This window comes from Ictidomys tridecemlineatus, chromosome 5, assembly GCF_052094955.1.
Source record: "Ictidomys tridecemlineatus isolate mIctTri1 chromosome 5, mIctTri1.hap1, whole genome shotgun sequence".
In the NCBI taxonomy this organism is placed as follows: Eukaryota; Metazoa; Chordata; class Mammalia; order Rodentia; family Sciuridae; genus Ictidomys; species Ictidomys tridecemlineatus.
The window spans coordinates 37,404,059-37,427,512 of NC_135481.1; the positions used below are offsets into that span (position 1 = coordinate 37,404,059).

Here is a 23,454-nt window from a genome sequence, read left to right on the forward strand (position 1 = left end):
CTCGCCATTAAACCCCTATCCTTACAGTTATGGTTGACCTGATTTGGGACAAGGCTACAACTAGTATAATTGACATATAACTGTTGGGTTTCTCCCATACATTTTGGTAAAATTCAATTGCTCTCTCCTAGCTACCCACTGATAGCCCTAAAAACCCCAAATGCATTATAATTTGTAAATTAACGTCAATCTTGTCTTCCTGGTAGTTCAATTACATAGTATCTGCCTTAAAATTTTTGAGGAATGCCTGGCACAGTGGCACCATGCTTGTAATTCTAGTGACTTGAAGTTGAGGCAGGAGAATCACAGTTTCAAGACCAGCCTCAGCAATTTAATGAGGTCCTAAGCAACATGGTGTAAGACCTTGTCTCGAAAGAAAAAATTAAAAGGGCTGGGGATATATAGCTCAGTGATAAAGGACCCCTGGGTTCAATCCCCAGTACCAAAACATTTTTTCTATTTATAGATATCTAGCTATTTTACCATGGAAGTAGGTCTTTAAAAGTTATAGGTTAAGGCCATTTATTTTCTAAATTCTGCTAGTAAGATTTACAACCAGATTTCATCTTGTGTCCAATCAACATTGGGGCTTTACCTGAGCATCCTTAACATATCCAAATGGTTATTTTATAATAGCTCATCACCTAGAGAAGGGCAAAAAGATACAGTTGAGTCCTATAAAAGTTCTTCATAACATGAAACCACTGAAGATGGGTATTTGAGAGGGAAAAAAAAAATGTTTAAGCGGGCGTGGTGGCACATGCCTGTAATTCCAGTGGCTCAGGAAGCTGAGATAGGAGGATCACAGGTTCAAAGCCAGCCTCAGCAGTGGTGGGGTACTAAGCAACTCAGTGAAACCCTGTCTCTAAATAAAATACAAAATAGGGCTGGAGATGTGGCTCAGTGGTCCAGTGCCCCTGAGTTCAATTCCCAGCATACCGCCCCTTTAAAAAAATCTCCTTTACTTTAATCAGGGCCTACCCTAAATAAACTTGTTTCCTTTCACTAACTTCAGAGTCTTTCACTGAGCAGGGAGCAGCACAAATCTTTAAGTCCAGTCACTAATTAAAATGGAGTTATTTGACCTCTAGAAATGCCCATATTCTAGATTTTCTGATTATTTCCATGTGGTATTTCACATGTTCTTATGCTCCTGTAATTTCTATAAACTGATGATTAGGTAAGATTTCACTTTTTTTTTTGGCAAAGGTGGGCATCACAGGAGGCAGCATCAGGTTGTGTCTATTTTAGTGATATTAAATTGGTTCACAGACTTTGGCCTGATTCACCTATTTTTAAAGTTCCCCATGATTGATCTCCTAATGATTTTTATTACACCATCAATAATGTTTTCCTATAATATTATTTTCAGTGGAAGTTGTTAATATGCTATTTTATCATTTTTCTTTGTTTATTAGCCAAAATTTATTAAAAAGCACTCCATCCACTCTTAGTCCTGAGGTGATTTCTTATAAAAAATTTCTTACAGTATAGCAGGGCTAATATTTGGTTCTTTTGTTTATCAACTTCAGAAAAATGAGCTATTTTCATATAGAAGGCTAATGAGCTATATCTCTTTTGCTCACCTTAAATATAATTATGAATCATGGATTTAACATATTTGATGTTTTCCATGTATTGTAGCTTTTCTTTTCATTTATTTATTTATTTATGCTCACACATGTCCTTTTAATCTGGTATCATCTCTCAGGCCCAGAAGAAAAAACATCCCCCTTTCCCTCCGTCATTCCCTTCCAAGGTCCCCAATCAGGTTCCATGAATCCATAGAGGGTTACATTTAGTGATGAGCTGGGGTCTTAAGACTTGAGAAAGAGTCAGATTCCAGAAGTCCCAAGTCTTGGAGGGCTTCCAGTAGCTGTTCCTGGGCAGCACCAATAAAGGAATTCTCCAGGAAGGCAGGCAAGCCTCCCATGCCATTGCCACAGCTTCCAGCTGCTTTAGGGTCAGGCGCTTGACGGAGAAATGGGCCACCATGCGAGATCTGGCCCTGTTGTATGAGCTCCAGTAATCAGTACGCTCCATGCAGAAGGCAGACATGGCTTCATCAAGCTCCTCCTCATGCAATTCTCGGTTCAGTCCGTCCTCCAGGCTGCTGCCCTGCATGTCCACAAAGCCGCCTGGGAAGCCCAGGCGTCCATCAAAGTGCATCTGCATCAGCAAGGCATACTGCAGCGGGATGCATCCCTGGGTCGGCACGTAAAGCAGAGGGTGGAAAGCATGCCTTCAGCAGGACCCCAAAGCCTGGGCCTTGGCCAGCTCCACCTTGTGGCCCCCAGGTCATGGCTGGAAGATCTCTCTTCCTCTGTAGCTTTTCTTTTTAATGCTCACATTGTCTCATTGCCTTTTTTTTTTTTTTTGGTGGGGGTTGGGGGGTACTAGGAATTAAACCTAGAAGTGATTTACCACAGAGCTACATCCCCAGGCCATTTTATTTTTATTTTGACACAGGATTTTTCTGAGTTGCTTAGGGTGGCCTTGAATTTGCTATCCTCTTGTCTCAGCTTTCTGAGTTGCTGGGATTACAGGCATGTGCTGCCATGGGGGCTCTCCCATTGCCATTTTTTTAAAGTATTTAGTTTTTAGTTATAGATAGACATAATATCTTTATTTTATTTTTATATGGTGCTAAGGATGGAATCCAGTGCCTCACACATGTTAGGTGAGTGCTCTGCCTCTGAGCCACAACCCTGGCCCTCCCATTGCCAATTTTTGACCCCAAGTGCTGAGTCTTTTTTCCTTTAGGAATTGTGGAACCAGTAACAAGACCAAGCATCACTTAAGCAGTGAAGGAGACTTTTATTATTGACAAGAACAGAAGTAGGACATAAACTTACAAATCAACTTCCCACCCCTTAGGGATTGGGGTTATAAATATAGGGTAAAAAAAAATGAAAGGTTGGCAACTTTTGACCCTGTCTCAAAATAAAAAAATAAAAAGGGCTGGGGATGTAGCTTGGTGGCAGAGCCCTTTCCTAGCATGCAGGAGACCCTGGGTTTGACCCCCCAACACTGAAAAAGCAAAACAGAGGTAAGGGAAGGCATATTACTGCCTTTTTTGGGAATGGGTGGAGATTTGGGGGGAATTTTGGCATTATCTCTTTCTGATCCTTTTATGATTTTTTCCATTTGTCTTGCCAGTTATCAATTGTCTGGATGGTAGGAGGAAGTGTCTTTTAAAGCATACACCAAAAAGTTTGTCTGAAGGTCATTCTGTCAGCCATCTTAGATCGATCCAGTTTTAGCTAGTCTATATGAAGAGGAACTTCTGACCTTCATGCATCCTGTTCTGAAAGATAAGCAAGACTAGGGTGGGATAGAAATTCTGCTGTTATGGAGACAATACAAGATTAGGGCTGCAGGACACCATCTTTAGCCAATTGAACTTTCTTCAGGTTGGGTCCTGATTCATTTTGACAGGATTAAATAGCAGTCTTTGATAGCATTCTTATTTTTTGGTACAATATAGTATACTACGCTCATTCTACATATTCATGCTCTGGCTCTGAAACCAGCCATTTCTTCATTAAAGATTGTTCCTTTTAATGGGCTATTTGGAGACCACAGTCTGGATGCTATGAATGCATATTGCAATGGATTGATCATTGTTTTTAATTCTTTCCAAGTGGTTGCTTAGGAAATCATTTGTATGCGTGTGTTGTAGATGAACACAATACATTTATTTATTTATTTATTTATTTATTTATTTTTATGTGGTGCTGAGAATTGAACCCAGTGCCTCACACATGCCAAGCAAGCGTTCTGCCATTGAGCTACAATCCCAGCCCCCAGATACATTATTTAAAAAAAAAAAAAAACTTTTAAAAATATTTTTTAGTTTTAAGTGAATACAATATCTGTATTTCATTTTTATGTGGTACTGAGAATGGAATCCAGTGCCTCATGCATGTCAAATGAGCACTCTACCACTGAGCCATAACCCCAGCCACTCCAGTACATTATTTTTAAAGAAAAAGTAGGCTATGGTTCATATTGATGCTTATAATTAAAATTTACATTAGTAGAATTGCTAATAATTTTTTATATTTTTATTTCTTTGCCTTTATGTACTTTTTAATATATATAGATGAAATAATATGATTATAATTTACATGAAAATAATGTAGCATGTGTGTACATGCCAGGAGAAGTTGTTTTAGGAGGTGGATAATAGACAAAGAAAGATTGGCCATGAATTGATAATTTTTAATTCTGGGTGTATGGTGGATACATGAATGTTTATTGTGTTATTTTCTCTCCTTTTGGGTATATTTTTCGTTTTCAATAATAAATTGGATTTGTATTGGAATCTTGTTAAATATATAGAATTACTTGGTAGAAATGGACTTTTTTCCATTTACTGCATATTACTGTATAAAAAGATCATTTAAAAAAATACAAATAATTAAGCTCGGTGTGGTGGCACACACTTGTAATCCCAGCAAATTGGACAGCCGAGGAAGGAGGATCATAAGTTTGAGGCCAGCCTCAGCAACTTAGTGAGATCCTGACTCAAAATAAAAATAAAAAGGGCTGGAGATGTAACTCTTTCTCCCATTCTCTTGTCAGCCTATTTTAGCTTCTCAGTTATTGCTGATTGATCAGCAAATGTAAGATAAAATCTTACTATTTTATTTTTTACTTTTTAGTACTAGGGATTGAACCCAGGGGTACTTTACCACTGAATGACATCGCCAACCTTTTTAGTTTTTACTTTGAGACAGGTTCTTGCTAAATTGCTTAAGGCCTCCATAAGTTGCTCTTGAACTTGAGATCCTCCTGCTTCAGCCTGCCAAGTTCCTGGGATCACAGGTGTGCACTATCACACCCGGCTTCATATTACAGAATAATAGAAGTAGAGCGACTGGGATATTTAAATCCCCTGTGACATGGGGGCCAGTCTCTAATCTTTGGGAAGTGGGGCAGTTTGAGCTCGCTCTGCTCATCTTTTCAGATTACTGGTTTGTTGTCTAAGCAAAAAGGAGTAATTTTGGTGAAACAGAATTATGAAAAAGCACTGTAGGATGGGGCTGGGGATGTGGCTCAAGCGGTAGCGCACTCACCTGGCATGCGTGCTGCTCGGGTTTGATCCTCAGCACCACATACAAACAAAGATGTTATGTCTGCTGAAAACTAAAAAATAAATATTAAAAAATTCTCTCTCACTTTCTCTAAAAAAAAAAAAAAAGAAAGAAAGAAAGAGCACTGTAGGAAAAGAACACTTTGGAGTTAAACAGACAGATTTGAATAAAATGCTTTACTGCCAGATGCGGTGATGTACATCTGTAATCCCAGCAACTCAGGAGGCTGAGGCAGGAGGATGGAAATTCCACTTGCATTTATATTGAAATCTTGGTAAAGCACCCCTGGGTTCAATTCCTAGAACCAAAAAATTTTAAAAATAAATAAAACAGCTTTACCATAACATGTTAACATAATTGACCCTCTTTGAATCTCACTCAGTTTCTTCATCTGTAAGACAGGAATAGGAACAATTTCTATTTAGGGTGCTGTGAGGATTAAATGGAATTATGAATGTTAATCTGGCACAGACAAGGTACCATCCATTGCTTTTTATCCACTGCTACACGTAATTGAATGTTTGTCATATCATATTTGGAAATAATAACAACATTTAGTATTTGTTGAGTACCTAATGTATACCACACAGTAAACTTACATGGGTCTTGTTTAGTCTTCACAAAACTCTGTGAGATATGTATTATTACCTATTTTATGAGAAAAACTGATGCAAAAAAAATTAAGTAGCTTGTATGGGAGTATGTATTAGGCAGTAATTTGGGATGATATATATTTTATATCTTTCAAAATAATCAGGTTTGGGCTAGGGTTGTGGCTCAGCGGTAGAGCACTTGCCTAGCATGTTCGAGGCTCTGAGTTTGATCCTTAGCACCACATGAAATAGATAAATAAAATAAAGGTATTGTGTGCAACTGCAACTAAAAAAAAATAATAAATATTTTAAATAATGAGGCCTATATTTTGTTATGATGTCAGAGATTAAGGGAAACATGATGAATCAGAAATAAAATGTTAAAAACTGGTATTTTAAAAATTTATCTGAAATATTTGTGTTATTAAGAGAATATCTCCATTGAGTGAGAGCATCACAACTTGGGTAAAACCTTTGCTATTTCAGTTGCAGCATTTTTCTAATGGTAAATGAACAGTTTTCCAGTTTTAGTACCATAATGGAAAGTGGTTATCTGGTTTCCACAGGGTCGGAATCTGGCAGATCTTCGCCGTAGCCAGTCCCGGGGCACATTCACCATTAGCACTACTCTTCGCCTGGGTAGGCAGATTCTGGAGTCCATTGAAAGTATCCATTCAGTGGGATTCTTGCACCGAGACATCAAACCGGTAGGGGACTTTTCCTGCCTTAGTAGAGAAGGAATTTTTTTTAGTACTCTTGGTGTTATAATGGAACACAATAAATTACAAATGCAGTCTTCTGTATTTGCTATGGTTAAATACAAAGGAATATTTTTATTTCTGTGGACACCTAGAAGCAAAAATGTAACTTACCTCTTAGTTTTTCTTGAAGTTATAATTACAAACCACAACTAATTTCAAGAGCTTTTCTCATACCATGAAAATATTACTTGCCAGACAGGTGTGGTGGCACTTGGTTGTAATTCCAGCTATTTGGGAGGCCAAAGCAGGAGGAATGCAAATTTGAGGCCAGCCAGTGAGACCCTGTCTCAAGGTAAATTTTATAAAAGGGCTAGGGATGTTGCTCACTGGGAGAGCACTTGCCTAACAGGTGTGAGACCCTGGGTTCAATCCCCACTATCCTTCCTCACAACATAACAGATGTTTCTTACCGTCAAATTAAAAATAATTTATGTTTGACTGATATTATTATGTGTTAACATTGCAAATTACTCAACCTTAAATCTAAATCAATAGTTATTCTTTGGATCTCCCCATGATATTGATTTAAAAATATATGTATTTTGCTTTTAGTTGTTCACATTGTTTTCTCCATTTTTCAAGCAGAAATTGTATTTATAAGAAATCAGAATATTCTCTTAAAGACTATTTTTCTTCTGAGTGCTGCTATTTCTATTTTTCTTAGAAATTGTGATTTCCATCCTGAAATAATGTTTTTGCTTTTTCCTTTGGGATGTTTTATTGATCATGAGGGGAAATGACCCACTGCTGGTGTATTTTATTTACTGTAAAAGTATCCTGTAGTTGAAAAGTATAACCATCTGTTGTTATATGATTTCTAAAATTAAATAGTTTACAGGAAAACACCAAATTGACATAATAGAGTCAGATTTAATGTTATGTAACATTTCTCCTCAGCCTCAAGTCATTATTTGAGAAGCCTAATGATTGAAGAGTTTCCATATTAATCATAAGGTTCCATAAGTACTTTTAAAGGAAATTAACAATTCTATAAAAGTGTGGAATTTTACCTTATTTATAAATTCATTTTCACAAATTTAGGATCCTTAAACATTACATTGTTTTTCTTTAAGGAAAGAATGCAAAGTATATTTTCCTGAAGTCTGAAATTCAGCTTTATGACGCTAATAGGAAATTCTTTTAAATTTCTGAGCTATGTTTGTTTTCTGCCCGCCCCCCATTTCTACTTTTAAAAAATAGGGTTGGGTGGGTGCAGTGGCACATTCCTGTAATCCCAGTGATTTGGGAGGATCAAAAGTTTTGAGGCCAACCTCAGCAACCTAGCAAGGCCCTCAGTAACTTAGTGAGATCCTGTCTCAAAATCAAAAATCAAAAAGGACTGGGGATGTGGCTCAGTGGTTAAGTGCCCTTGGTTTCAATTCCTGGTACAAAAAAATGGTATGGTATGGACCAGGTGCGGTGGTGCATACCAGTAATCCCAGCAACTCAGGAGGCTCAGGCAGGAGGATCACAAATTCAAGGCCAGTCTGGGCAACTTAGTTGCCCAAATGAAAAATAAAATAAATAAAAAATAAAAAGGATTGAGGGGGAAAAAAACACTAAGGAGTTAGTTTATCATTTAAGTAGTTATTTAGATTACAATTCAAATAATTTAAAGGGTTTTTTTTTGTTTGCTTTGTTTTTTGTTTTTGCAGTCCTAGGGATTGAACCCTGAGGTGCTTTACCACTGTGCTACATCCCTACATCCCTGTCCTTTTTTTTTTTTTTTCCTTTTTGAGATAGTCTAAGTTGCTGAGACTGATCTCAAAGATTACAATTTTGTAATTTTTGTAATCCTCCTGCTTCAGCCTCCCAAGTAGCTAGGACTACAGATATCTTAAGGAATTTAGAGTTCTGAACTCAGTTAAATCAGTATTATATTGTGTGTAACTTTATACCGTTGCTTAAATTGTTTTTTGTCCAAAGATTATCTGATGCTAGGCATTAATAGAACCAGCAACTAAATTATGTATTAATATGTAGTAAACATCATTAGAATAGTGTATTTAGAACATGTTTCAGATTTTAATAGATTAAGAATTAGAAAGGTAAAATGTATGAAGTAAATATTATATGAATATGTATATTTCCTTCTTTATTTTTCTAGTCAAACTTCGCCATGGGTCGTTTTCCTAGTACATGTAGAAAGTGTTACATGCTTGATTTTGGCTTGGCTCGACAATTTACCAATTCCTGTGGTGACGTCAGACCAGTAAGATTTTTCATATTACTATTAAATATTTGATAATTAGCCTATTATTTATAGTATTCTTCTTTTAAAGAAATGATAATTATGTATCAGAAAGAATGTCATTTAGCTCTGGGATGTAGCTCAGTGGAAAAAAATAGCATTTGCTAAGAAATAGCATGTAGACTTTATGATTACATCATAGACAAATTAAGAAGTTTTATCATTGAAAGTCATTGTTTTAAAGTAATGTATATTCTAGGCAGATTCAGAATGGTCTGATAGTAAGAACATATATTATCCCTTTGGGATTAGAGGTCTTTTTTGCAATCTGATGCCTTTCCTATGTGCTGCAATTCTTCTGCTTCAATTATTACTGCACTGTTCAATTTCAGAATTTATATTTGGTTTTCTTTCTTCATGTTCCCTATTTAATGTGACATTATCATCATAATTTACTTCTCTAATTAAGCTTTTCTTTAGTTCTATGAATATATTTGTAATGGCTGCTTTGAAAATCCTCATGTTGAACCCAGTACTCTCACAGGCTTTTTTTTTGGGGGGGGGGTCCACTTTTTTCCCCATTCATGGGTCATACTTTCCTGAATCTTTGCATGGCTGGTGATTTATTGTTGGAAACTGGACATTTTCAATTTTAGGCCTGAAAGGATTATTACTGAAGGCACAACAGCATGATAAGAGAGAAACAGCATGATAAGGGTGAAAAGATAACAGTGTAGAGAATTTTTGCTAAACTGACCTACAGGACTCTTGCTAAAACTGGACTAAGTAGGAACAACAAGTGTGCCTCCAGCTCTGGGCCTATTTGAGAAGAGATGTCAGAGGAGCTTTTCCAGAGTTAGGTCAAGAAAGAAAGTCTTTGTCAGAGGCAGAATGCAAGAAGGGCACTTCTGCCTCTCCAGCTTCACCAGCTCAGGACTTAGCCTCCTCATCAACAAGCACTGGGGATAAGAAGAAAAATGCAGAAGTCTTGCTCCTTCAAGAACAAAAGCCCTCAGTCTGAGAACTGAGAAAGGAGGTTAGCTCTAGCTTCTTGGCTACAGAAGTCTGCAGGGGCTTACCCTAGTTGAGCCAGGATAGGGAAAGGAGCAGTCTTGGTGCAAATGCCACAGATGCTTACCTTTCTTGCAAGTTTTTAGTAAAATAACTAGAGTGAAGGCCCAAATGAAGGCTTGACCTTTCTTACAAGTTATTTTACTTTCTTATAAGTTTTCCTGAAAAGATGTTTCCTCATTTGTTTGCCTTTAGGACTATTTCTACAGGGTTTAAATGATTGTTTTTAAAATGTTTCCTAGTGTTACTGAGAAGTGGGTCAGTCGAGCTCCTTACATTGTCATGGCGACACTCAATCTCCTACTGCAATTCTTCTGATGTTTACTTTCAACTTTCCTTTAAATTTGGTTATTGATTGTGATTAGTTTTCATTTCTGTTAGTTTACTTGCACAAAAGTTAAAAAAAACACTAGATTTTATTGGGGCACCTATCTAATAATAGTTTTATACATAAATGCAAATTGTAATTAAAGTAGAGACACACGAGGAACTTAAGTGTCTCAAATTATGGGAACCTTTCCATCTACAGAGACAGTCTTGCATTTTTTAAAGGTCTTACATTAATGGATAAGAAGGCAGATAATAAACAGATTTTTATGTGACTTATTAAATTCAAGTATATATTTCTATTCTGATGATCAGATTTTATTTTTTTCCCCTCAGGTTTTAGGTTTTTTGTTTTTTCTGGTATTGAGGTTTGAACCTGGGGCTCTCTACTACTGTGCTTCATCCTAGCCCTTTTTATTTTTAAATTTTGAGACAGGATCTTACTAAACTGCTGAGGCAAGCCTCCTACCTTGGCCTCCTGACATTCCTTGCTGGGAGTATAGGAATGTGCACTGCACCTGGCTCAGTTTTGGTTTTTAGAACACTGCTAAATTATTGTTTATTCATTCATAAAATATATTTAGTGAATACATATTACATGTGAAGCATGTATCTAGATGCTAGAACCACAGTAGTGAACAAGAGCAAACAAAATCATGGATCTTTATGGAGGTTATATTTTAGCGACTAAGATAGATAATTTTATATAGAAATGCTACGAAGAAACGAAAAGCTGAATATTGACATAGAAAGTGATAGATAGTGAGGATAAGAGACTATTTTTGAAGTATAGATTAGAAAAGACCTCTAAGAAGGTATTGAATTAAAAATTGAATGAAAAATGAGATGAACCATATGAATATCTAGAGGGAGAATGTTCTAGGCAGAGGAAATAGCAAGTGCAAAGATACTCTGAGGTATAATAAGTAAACATGTTTAAGGAAGGCAGGAATGCCACTGTGACTATAGCATAGTAAAGAAAGAGTATGTAGAGAGAGACAGATTGAAGAAGCCAACAGACCCTAGATTATGTATGACTTTTAAAGAGATGGATTGTAGTCTAAGAATGATAGGAAGCTTTAACAAAAATTTCAGGGGTAATTACTTAATCTGTTACATGGCCTGTTAATGAGCTAATGCTTCCTTCTCCCACTTACTCAGCAACTTGAGCCCTCACTCTGGTTATTTTACTAAGATTTGTGTGACCATGTTGAACTTGTTTGGGTTTCTTCTGAAAACACGCTGAACTTTCTCTTGGCCCTTAGTTGAACTGTTTATATGGCTTCTGCTGATGTTCTTCCATAATTTTATATATCTTAAAAGGGTCATTGGTATGATACCTTATAAAAGTGAGCTTGAAACCATCAATAACTTCTTAAAGAAAATCTCATTTTTTTTTAAAATTTTTATTAGTTATTGATAGACCTTTATTTATTTATTTATTTATTTTTAAAAGAGAGAGTTTTAATATTTATTTTTCAGTTTTCGGCAGACACAACATCTTTGTTTGTATGTAGTGCTGAGGATTGAATCCTGGCCGCACGCATGCCAGTTGAGCGCACTACCGCTTGAGCCACATCCCCAGCCCAAGAAAATCTCATTTTAGATGATTAAAATATTTGTGCTAAAAAAAGATTTGAGGGCTGGGATTATAGCTCAGTGGTACAGTCTTGCCTAGCATGCATGAGGCACTGGGTTCAATCCCCAGCAACACATTGGGAAAAAACAAAACAAAACAAAACAAAAAACACAAACTAAATAAAGGTATTGTGTCCATCTACAATTGCAAATATTAAAAAAAAGAGATTTGAGTAGATATATCATCAAAGAAGAGATACAGATGACAAATAATGATATTCACCATCATTAGTTATTAGGTAAATGCAAGTTGAAACCACTGTGAGATACCACTATACACCAATTAGATGATTAAAACACCCCCCCCAAAAGAAAAAAAGACGAATGCTGAGTACTCATGAGGTTGCCAGGCGCCCTTTAAATTTTTTTTTTTTTTAAATTTTGAGACAGGGTCTGGATAAATTGCTTAGGTTGACCTTGAACTTGTATCCTCCTGCCTCAGTCTCCTCCAAGTATCTGGGATTGTAGGCATGCATCACTGCACATGGCAGGCTTATATATCTGTAAGATAAATTTCTAGAAGTGAAATTGCTGGGTCAAGGAGAAGATACACATTTGCAATTTTGATAAATATTAGTAAATTGCCATCAACTAGAGAAGTTTTAAGAGATTGCCTTTTCTTTTTTTTTAAATATACATTTATTTTATTTATTTATTTTTATCTGGTGCTGAGGATCGAACCCAGGGCCTCGAATGTGCTAGGCAAGCACTCTACCACTGAGCCACAACCCCAGCCGAAGAGACTGCCTTTTCAAAAACCAATAAAATGCTGCCTAGTCATAAGACTTTTTCTTCTTCCCTCCTAGTAAATGGAATTAATCCTTACTACTTCTGAGCTTTTGTAGTTGTACTTTGCTTTGAATTAGAATTATTTGAATATATTGAACTATTTGCAGTTCCCCAATGGGGTTTGAGTTGCTTTACTACATTAAATATAAATAAGGTGATTGAATTTCTTTGACTTGGTATTATTTCTTTGATTAGTTACATTAAGATTTATCTAAACAGCTGATCTCTGTTCAACTGGATTTCAGTCTTAGCAGAAGTCAGGTCAGAGCTAGGTCAATGATACTTGGAAATGGGAAGAATCTCCTGGCCTTATCTTGGTTAGAATCCATCATAGGGAAATCTAGTTGCCTAATTAAACTGGGCATGAGGTTACAGAATGTGGTAATAGATCCAGAGATTTTCATCCTGCCAATTATTAGAATGAAAATAATTGAACAAAATTGCATGCTACAAAAAACAGTTTTTGTGTTAGCTGAGGGCTATGTAAGTTAATGAACAAAAATAATACAACCTTTGCTGGGCGTGGTGGCGCATGCCTGTAATCTCAGCAGCTCAGGAGCCTGAGGCAGGAGGATCAAGAGTTCAAAGCCAGCCTCAGCAAAAAGCTAGATGCAAAGCAACTCAGTGAGACCCTGTCTCTAAATAAAAATAATAAAATAAAATAAAAAATAGGGCTGGAGATGTGGTTCAGTTGTCAAATGTCCCTGAGTTCAATACCTGGTGCCCAAGAGAAAAAGAAAAAGAAGAAAAGAAAAGAAAAATACAACCTCTGAAATGTTATTTACTGAAAACTATTGATAGTAGCCTTTCATATATCCTTTTAGGTGTTTTTCTTCTAGAAAGAGAAATCTTTGACCTCAAGAGTTTCATTAACCAAGTTGGACTATTAGATATTGATCCCTCCCTCCCTCCCTTCCTTCCTTTCTTCCTTCCTTGGTGTTGCTAGGAATTGAGCCCAGAGCCTCACACATGCTATGCCAGCACTTTACCACTGATCCATATCCCTAGCCCAAGATATTCTTGTTACTCATGTTGTAGGAAAATGTTGAGATCTACTAACTATGATTGTCAATAACTGGCAGCTAAAACAGTGAAGGAGATTTTAAGAGATTGCAGGAACTTTTGATTACTAAGACATGTTATTAGAGATTATTTTGAAATAAAGTCTTGAAAAAGTATTTAAAGAGAAAAGAAATGAGAATAGACAACCAGCTTGAATAGATTAAATATAGATTACAAAAATGAGTAAATGGAGGAAGAACACTTCAATTGTTTACTTTACTCTTATGCTATAGCATATGACCAAAGTGATTCTAATAAATGAGAATTATCTTTTTTTTTTTTTTTGCCCCTGCCAAGTTGCTGGGGATTGAACCCAGAGCCTTGAGTATCCAGGCAAGCAGTCTACCACTAAGCTATATCTCTAGCCCAGGATTTTAAAAATAACATTTATTGTAGTCTTTTTCTTTTTTTTTTTTTTAATATTTATTTTTTAGTTTTCGGCGGACACAACATCTTTGTTTGTATGTGGTGCTGAGGATCGAACCCGGGCCGCATGCATGCCAGGCGAGCGCGCTACCGCTTGAGCCACATCCCCAGCCCCAATTGTAGTCTTTTTCTAATAAAAGTAATACATTGAGGAAATTTTGAAATTATTGGGGAAAAAATCCACTAACAAAAATGATTGGCTGTGATCCTTTTCAAGTTTGTCAGTTTTCATATTGAAATATAGTGCTATCTATGACTCTTCAGGGCACTGACTTGATCCCTATAAAGCAGTAGAATTATTTTAAGTTGAAAAATCTTACTTTGATGCCTGGTTTTATTGCTTACTGAGATTCAGAGACTGTTTCTATGTTTGTAAAATGAGCTGGACAGAGTTTTCACAAAGAGGTAATGAAAGAAGATAGGCAATAAATTAAAATATAAACAGACAATATGGTAAAATTATAAATAAAATTGATTTCAGTTAGTAAAAGGTGTTATTAAAAATATAGCAGAATATGATGCAGCTAGGCAAGGTGGTGCATGATTGCAATCCCAGCAACTTGGGAGACTGAGGCAGGAGAATCACAAATTTAAGGTCAAAGAAGAGAGTAGCACTTAAGCAGAGTCTTTTCTATGGAATAGAAGAGATAGCCATGGGAGGCATGCAGGGAGATGACATTTTAAATAATAACAAGTGCAAAGTCTTGAGCTAGAAAGAAAACGGTGATAGAAGAAAACTATAGTAAATCTGTTGTGGAAGAAGGCAAGTGCTAGATTATGGAAATTCTTGTAGGCTAAATAAAGTGTTTGGACTTTATTCAAAGTTGCACTCCTCAAGGGCCAGCATCAGGTATTCATGTTTTCCTTTATTCCCAGTACTTGGTACATACTAAGTAACCAGTAATTTGAATTTTTATTGTGTAAGTTGCATACATAGGTAAGGTACAAATTGCCACTATCTTTGGATTACATTTGAATGAAATAGCCAAGATATAAAAAAGTTGGCATCTGAGGTTTTTCCTTGTGGTCTTTTTTTTAAATATTTATTTTTTAGTTATAGTTGGACACAATACCTTTATCTTATTGATTTATTTGTGGTGCTGAGGATCGAACCCAGGGCCCCAAATTTGCTAGGCAAGAGCTCTACTGCTGAGACATAACCCCAGGCCTTCCTTGTGGTCTTACTATATATATTTATAATCAGAGCCTGTTATTACCATGATGTTGGCATCATTCTGGTATATGAAAACATTTAATATTTTCTGAATGTGCAGATTTGCATATAAGTCATAAATGCCTTTGTGTGTGTGTGTGTGTGTGTGTGTGTGTGTGTGTATGTGTTAGGGAATCCAACCTAGGGCTTTTTACTGCTGAGCTACATCCCTAGTTCAATGCCAACAAATTTTAAAATGAAAGTAGAAAAAAAAAGAACTGAAATAAAATTAACAAAAACATCAGTTTTTTAAAAGGTGTGATTTAGAAATACTCTAATTTTCTATAATTTCATAACAGAAAGTTATAGTGTTTTATTGTGATGGTAATGTACAAGTATTCTCCATGTTTTTATTGGCTCAGGTGTACTAAACTGTTGCTATTTGAAGTTGATTTATTATTTTTGCTTGGCTTTGTTATAGCCTCGAACTGTGGCAGGCTTTCGAGGGACAGTTCGTTATGCATCAGTCAATGCTCATCGGAACAGGGTAAGTATCTGAACCAGAGTCATGTCTGTGTAAGAATGCTTATGGCTTGAATCAGATTACTTCTTCACATTATAGTACAAAGGTATAGAAAGTGCTTGAGAACAGGAGATCCCTTTTATAGCTGTAAATCTACCTGAATGCTAGTTCTAATTCACTTTTTGAGTGGCGTTAATGGTAAAATAGTTCATAATACTGATGAATGGTAAGGTGTACAATGGATAAAAGCAGCTAATTGGAAAATAAAATTGGAGCCAAGTGAGGTGGCCATTGCCAGGGACTGGGTAGGCTGAGGCAGAATGATTGTGAGTACAAGGCCAGCCTCAGTAACTTAGCAAAGCCATTTAGTGAGACTGTGTTTCACCTAAGCCATTTAGTGAGACTGTGTTTCAAAATAAAAACTAAAAAGAGTTTGGGATGTAATTCAGTTGGTTAAAGGCCCCTGGGTTCAATCTCCAGTATGAATAAATAAGATAAATAAGGTTCTAAATGCTTCTTTCTCTATGACCCTGATTTGATAATTGTTTAAAAAAAATACATTCCATTTCTATTTTTATTGCTGTTTCTTAATCATAAACTTTTAATATAGTTAATGTCCAGACAATACTTGTTATTTTAAAACACTTGAACTCTAGTCACTGTTTTATTGATGTGTTCTACATTTTAATCCTTTGTTAATATTTGCTTTAGTTCTTTGAAGAAATTATTTTACTCTCTTCTTGTTCAGTAATTACTATTGAGAAAATCTTGGTCAATTCAATTGTTGCTTTGTATTTGAATACTTTTGACACATCTCTTCTTTGGTATCCTGTGGATATACTAAATGAGTCTATATTTGAATTATTAAGTATTTATTCTTTTTTTTTTAATTGGTTGTTCAAATCATTACAAGGCTCTTGACATATCATATTTCAAACATTAGTTTCAAGTGAGTTATGAACTCCCATTTTTACCCCAAATACAGATTGCAGAATCACATCGGTTACACATACACATTTTTACATAATGCCATACTAGTAACTGTTGTATTCTGCTATCTTTCCTATCCTCTACTATCCCCCCTCCCTCCCATTTCTCTTTTTATCCCGTCTACTGTAATTCGTTTCTCTCCTTGTTTTTTTTCCCCCTTTCCCCTCACAACCTCTTATATGTAGTTTTTTATAACAATGAGAGTCTCTTTCCATTTCCATGCAATTCCCCTTTTCTCTCCCTTTCCCTCCCACCTCATGTCTCTGTTTAATGTTAATATTTTCTTCCTGCTCTTCCTCCCCACTCTATTCTTAGTTGCTCTCATTATATCAAAGAAGACATCTGGTATTTGTTTTTTAGGGATTGGCTAGCTTCACTAAGCATAATCTGTTCTAGTGCCATCCATTTCCCTGCGAATTCCATGATTTTGTCATTTTTTAATGCAGAATAATACTCCATGGTGTATAAATGCTACGTTTTTTTAATCCATTCATCCATTGAAGGGCATCTGGGTTGGTTCCACAGTCTAGCTATTGTGAATTGTGCTGCTGTGAACATCGATGTGGCAGTATCCCTGTAGTACACTCTTTTAAGGTCTTCAGGGAATAGTCCGAGAAGGGCAATAGCTGGATCAAATGTTGGTTCCATTCCCAGCTTTCCCAGGAATCTCCATACTGCTTTCCAAATTGGTCGAACCAATTTGCAGTCCCACCAGCAATGTACAAGAGTACCCTTTTCCCCACATCCTCGCCAGCACTTGTTGTTGTTTGACTTCCTAATGGCTGCCAATCTTACTGGAGTGAGATGGTATCTTAGGGTGGTTTTGATTTGCATTTCTCTGACTGCTAGAGAAGGTGAGCATTTTTTCATGTACTTGTTGATTGATTGTATGTCCTCCTCTGAGAAGTGTCTGTTCAGGTCATTGGCCCATTTGTTGATTGGGTTATTTGTTGTCTTATTGTCTAATTTTTTGAGTTCTTTGTATACTCTGGATATTAGGGCTCTATCTGAAGTGTGAGGGGTAAATATTTGTTCCCATGATGTAGGCTCCCTATTTACTTCTCTTATTGTTTCTCTTGCTGTGAAAAAACTAATAAATGAATTCAGCAAAGTGGCAGGATATAAAATCAACACACACAAATCAAAGGCATTTCTGTATATCAGCGACAAAACTTCTGAAATGGAAATAAGGGAAAACACTCCATTCACGTTATCCTCAAAAAAAATAAAATACTTGGGAATCAACCTAACAAAAGAGGTGAAAGATTTATACAATGAAAACTACAGAACTCTAAAAAGAGAAGTAGAAGAAGATCTTAGGAGATGGAAAAATATACCCTGTTCATGGATAGGCAGAACTAACATCATCAAAATGGCGATATTACCAAAAGTTCTCTATAGGTTTAATGCAATGCCAATCAAAATCCCAATGGTATTGCTTGTAGAAATAGACAAAGCAATCATGAAATTCATATGGAAAAATAAAAGACCCAGAATAGCAAAAGCAATTCTAAGCAGGAAGTGTGAATCAGGTGGTATAGCAATACCAGACTTCAAACTATATTACAGAGCAATAGTAACAAAAACAGCATGGTACTGGTACCAGAACAGGCGGGTGGACCAATGGTATAGAATAGAGGACACAGAGACTAATCCACAAAGTTACAACTATCTTATATTTGATAAAGGGGCTAAAAGCATGCAATGGAGGAAGGATAGCATCTTCAACAAATGGTGTTGGGAAAACTGGAAATCCATATGCAACAAAATGAAACTGAATCCCCTCCTCTCACCATGCACAAAAGTTAACTCAAAATGGATCAAAGACCTGGATATCAAATCAGAGACTCTGCATATGATAGAAGAAAAAGTTGGTTCTGATCTACATATTGTGGGGTCGGGCTCCAAATTCCTTAACAGGACACCCATAGCACAAGAGTTAATGGCAAGAATCAACAAATAAGTATTTATTCTGTTTAGGATTTAATTGTACTTCTTCAATCCAAATTTCCTTGTCTTTCATTGATTCTTAGGTATTCCATCTTTCCCTTTCTCTGTATACTCTTTTCCTCAAATCTCTAAATTTATGTATGTTAAATCTTCTTACTATGTCCTCCATGCTTCTTAAATTTAATTTCGGGCTTTCATTGAGTTAGTTTCTGTCATTTTAGTTTTTATTTCTAGATGATCTTTTTCGATCCCTTTTCAAATCTGGTTGTTTGAATATTGTTTGTTTGTTGATAGAATATGTTTCTCATGACTTTGATTTCATTTTTTTCTTCTTCTTTTTCTTTCTTTCTTTCTTTTTTTTTTTTTTTTTTGGTAGCTGTACTGGGGATTGAACCCAGGGCATTCTGCCACTGAGCTATATCATCCCCCCACCCCCCGCCCTTTATTATTTTTTGAGACATTGTCTTGCTAAGTTGCCCAGTCTGGCCTTTAGCTTGGAATCCTCCTGCTTTAGCCTCCTGAGTCCCTGGGATTACCAGGTGTACCACTGCACCTAACTCATTTAAACATTTTAAAGTCTTGTTTCATATTCTGTGTCCTGTAATTCCATTTTCATACCTGCTGCTGGGTACTGAACCCAGAAGTGCTCTACCCCACTGAGTTACATCCCTAGCCTTTTAATTTTTTATTTTATTTTAGGTATTTATTTTCTCTTTCAGGTGCTGGGGATTGAACCCAGGGGTACTCTACCACTAAGCCACGTCACCAGTCCTGTTTTCCTTTGTTTATTTTGAGACAGGGTCTTGCTAAGTTGCTGAGGCTTGCCTAGAACTTGCCATCCTCCTGCTTGAGCTTCCAGAGCTGCTGAAATTAGAGGCATATGGGCTACCATGCCTACCTTAGGATATTCTTTATATAAAAAAATTCAATATGTAAATATTTCCATATAGATTGCTGTATAGCTACGTAGATACAAAGATATATTTACCAGACAGTTTTATGGGAAATTCATTTAAAATTTTACAACTTATAAAATGAAACACAATGGTTAGCTCTTCAACAATAATACACTCAGAAGAACTGGTAATGTAATGTGACTGAATTCTGTTTTGTTTATGAAGGAAATGGGAAGACATGATGACCTTTGGTCCTTATTCTACATGTTAGTTGAGTTTGTGGTTGGTCAGCTGCCTTGGAGGAAAATAAAAGACAAGGTAATTTTGAAAACAGTGATGTCAATTTTGATTCAGGAAAGAAAAAATTACTCTTTAGTAGGCATTTTATTGAAAATGTACTTACTGAACATTACATAACATGTATATGTATTTAAACATTCATAGTACCTCATTAACATGTATAATTTTTTGTTTTTCTGTGTCAATTAAAATGTCAATTTAAATTTAAAATCAAGAAAATACTTATACTTACATATAAAACTTAAAATCTTCAAGTATTTTTTCCTATATCTCAATATGTATATTTTTCTCATTGTGAGCTGATATAATTAATATTATTACTATTTTTTGTTTTGTTTTTTGGTAATACTAGGAATTAAATCCCAGGGGCACTCTACCACTGAACTACATCCCCAGCCCTTTTTATTTTTTTATTTTGAGAAACGGCCTTGCTAAATTGCTCAGGCTGACCTCAAACTTGAGAACCTCCTCCCTGACCTTTCTGAGTAACTGGGATTACAGTTACTATGTGCCACCCTGCTGGCTAATGTTATGACTTTTTTTTTTATGTTCATAGAGAAAAGACACTAATGTATCACTACAGTCATTGTTTTTGATTTGATTTATAGCTTTCCTTCTCAGTATTTTTTTTTCTTTTTGTGGTGCAGTGGGTGCTGCTTGGGTTTGAACCTAAAACATGTTGAGATATAAAACATGTTGAGCATGCTATATCACTGAACTATACCCCTAACCCTTCCTTCTTTTAATTTCACTGATTCTCTCTGTTTTCCTAAGTCAAGTGAACTTTTAGTTTTTAATTGTCACATTTGATATCAAAATTATGAATGTGTTGATAAGGAAAAATAGACTGGATTTAAGGTACTCTTTTGGAGATTATTACATTTGCTGATGCAGTATTCAGTGTTACTCTTGATTCTGCATAGTTTTTTTTTTCTTGCTTTAAAGCACTAGGCAGTAAGCTGTTAGTAAGAGCTCCATTCTTGCTTTATAATTACCTACTATCATATTCCCTTGTACATTCCCTTGAAATTATTACTAAGGGACTTGTACTGCTATTGCATAGCTGCCAAGAGAAATTGACTCTGGTTTCTTTTCTCTTTACTTCCCAGGAGCAAGTAGGCTCTATCAAAGAGAGGTATGACCATAGGCTCATGTTGAAACATCTCCCTCCAGAATTCAGCCTCTTTCTGGACCATATCTCATCTTTGGATTATTTTACAAAACCAGATTACCAGGTAACTATCTCTGTGAGTTCTGTGGGTTAATTCTTCTTTCTCTCTTAGTCTTTGTCTTCACTCATTGTAGCTTTGAAGATGTTATAAAATAAGTTTGGAGGGGACCCTAGAATAATACTGTTTTATGTAGTCTGAGAAATGTGATGAAATTAACTGATGATGAGTGTGGGTGTTTCTGTGTTTCTTCTGGATGAACCTACTTCATTTGTTTTGTACCAGATTTTACTGTTCCTGATGTAATTATCCTAGTGTATGGAACTGCCAGTCATTCAAATTATGTAAATTCTACAGCTTATCTGCTGAGAAGAAGGAAATGTCCAGCTAGATAATGTATCTGCCAAGGGCTTGAGGGCTGCTATGCTATGGGACACTAGTCAGTGTATTATTTTCTTAGAGCATCAGTTAATCAGGTGAATTTATTTGCACCTTCTAAGGATTGACTAGATTTATCACAAATTGCATCCCAAACTCCATCCAGCTATATTTCAGAAGATTCTGTTACTCTTAGGGAGAACTTGGTCAGGGATTAATGCAAAATACTTGCTGTCACTGAAAACATACATGAAACCACACATATATTAATTAATTAATAATAACAACATGTATTAGTATATCATTTTTATTTACAAAGGAAAACACAGATTTTGTTACCTGTTAATGGAAGTGCTCAATTCTTTTTTTTTTCCCCTCCAATAATGGGGATGGGATTCTGGCATCCTCTATCACTGAGCTATGCCCCCAGCCTTCTCACTCCCCCTATTTAAAAAGTTTTGATATAGGGTCTTGCTAAGCCTCAGCCTCCAAGTAATTGAAATTGTAAGTATGTGCTAACATGCCCAGCAGAAGTTTTAAATTCTAAAGTGGTATCAGTGACCAGTCAAGACACTAGGAATACTTATAACACAATGAATTTATTTGCACATAGTAATTATTTCTCTGTGAAATTGCAGCTTTGTAATAAGATATACAGGATTCAAAGGAGAGAGGCAACAATAACTTTGGGTTCTTCAGTGGGTATGCCTATTTGCATTATAAACTGTAAATAGACTGTCTACAAATTGAGAAAATACATTGTACTTGGGTTGTTTTGGAATGTTTCTTATATTGTCATTTTATTTCTGTTTTCTAAAATGTAGAGAATTTACATTACATTACTTTTAACAAAGTAATGAAATTATATCTGTTAGACTAGATTCAAGAGGAGATGAAAAATGTTCCAACTTGCCCATCTTGGATGCTAATAATTTTATTGACAAAGGTTGTTGAGAGTATAAGAGTTTAAGGATTTTGATCATGTTTGCTTTTTAGTTAGGCCTATAATCTAAAGAATACTATCATATTTACCAGCTAATGTTGGAAACTTACAACCAAGTTAGCAAATTATTATTTTCAAGTTTTTCATTTAGATATTCTGTTCTTTTAAAAAAAATGTACTCTTCATCATTATTATTAATTTTTTGTGGTGCTGGGGATTGAAACCAAGGCCTAAAATGTGCTAGGCAAGTACTCTACCACTGAGCTATAAACCTAGCTCATTTGGACAATCTTTAAGGAACTCTTCTATCACTTAATAACAGAACAAAGTATAATTATTTTCCTATGTTTAGAAGAGAGAAAGCAGGCATAACATTTTCTTTGTTTCATAGAATTTATAAATAATCTGGTTCTTTTGTGCTCTCTCATCTTTCAAAGCAATGAATGGGAACAGAAAACAGGTGGACAAGAGAATGATAACTGGGAAAAAGATATTGATGTAAATTCTGATGGCTGATATAAGTGAGACATCAGGTCCAAAAATGTCTAGGCTTGTCTTTTTTTTTTTTTTTGTAGTACTAGTATTTGAACCTAGGGCCTTGCACATGCTAGACAAGCATTCTACCGCTACGCAACCCCTCAGCCCTTCTTAAAATTTTTACTTTTGAAACAGGGTCTGTCTGAGTTGCCCAGGTTGTTCTCCAATTTGCAGTCCTCTGTCTCAGCCTTACAAGTAACTGGGATTATAGGTATGCACTGCTATGTATGGCAGAACTTTTCAGTTTCTTTTTTATGCTTCCCGCTCAGAACCTTGCTGTGGTCTTCATTTTGAGAAATATCACTCTACTCTGACTTTGAGTTCCCTTGTGCACTAATGATGTTTGTGTGTCTCATTTTACAGTTTAAAATTAATTGCTGAATTTGATTTTAATTACCATTCTTTCAAAATTTTAAATTCCTCATGAGACAACAACCAGCATAGTTAAAATCAATAACATCCTTCCTCAGCAATAAGTAAAAGGCATTACAGTGTTTAACATGACTGACTCCTAACTATATCAAAGAAAAATAGTGATATGTCTCAAGTTTGTATATTCTGAGCTAATACCAAAATAAATATGAATAATAAAAATTATCAACTTCCATTTTGAATCTTTAAAAATAATAATAAAGATTTTTTAAAGTGTTGAATTGGG

At 35.8% G+C, this 23,454-nt stretch overlaps 1 protein-coding gene and 1 pseudogene across 4 annotated transcripts in view; one reads left to right on the forward strand and one right to left on the reverse strand.

The window, feature by feature from the left end:
• Positions 1–23,454, forward strand: part of Ttbk2 (tau tubulin kinase 2) — a 152,027-nt gene that overhangs the window by 97,619 nt on the left and 30,954 nt on the right. For all 4 annotated transcript variants that reach the window (XM_078048929.1, XM_078048927.1, XM_078048928.1 and 1 more), the window contains 5 exons: positions 6,259–6,399; positions 8,561–8,665; positions 15,592–15,657; positions 19,695–19,787; positions 20,879–21,004. In XM_078048929.1, coding sequence (XP_077905055.1) covers positions 6,259–6,399; positions 8,561–8,665; positions 15,592–15,657; positions 19,695–19,787; positions 20,879–21,004 — 531 coding nt within the window. The remainder of the gene's footprint in view (positions 1–6,258; positions 6,400–8,560; positions 8,666–15,591; positions 15,658–19,694; positions 19,788–20,878; positions 21,005–23,454) is intronic.
• On the reverse strand, positions 1,777–3,297 carry LOC110598549 (U8 snoRNA-decapping enzyme pseudogene; annotated as a pseudogene).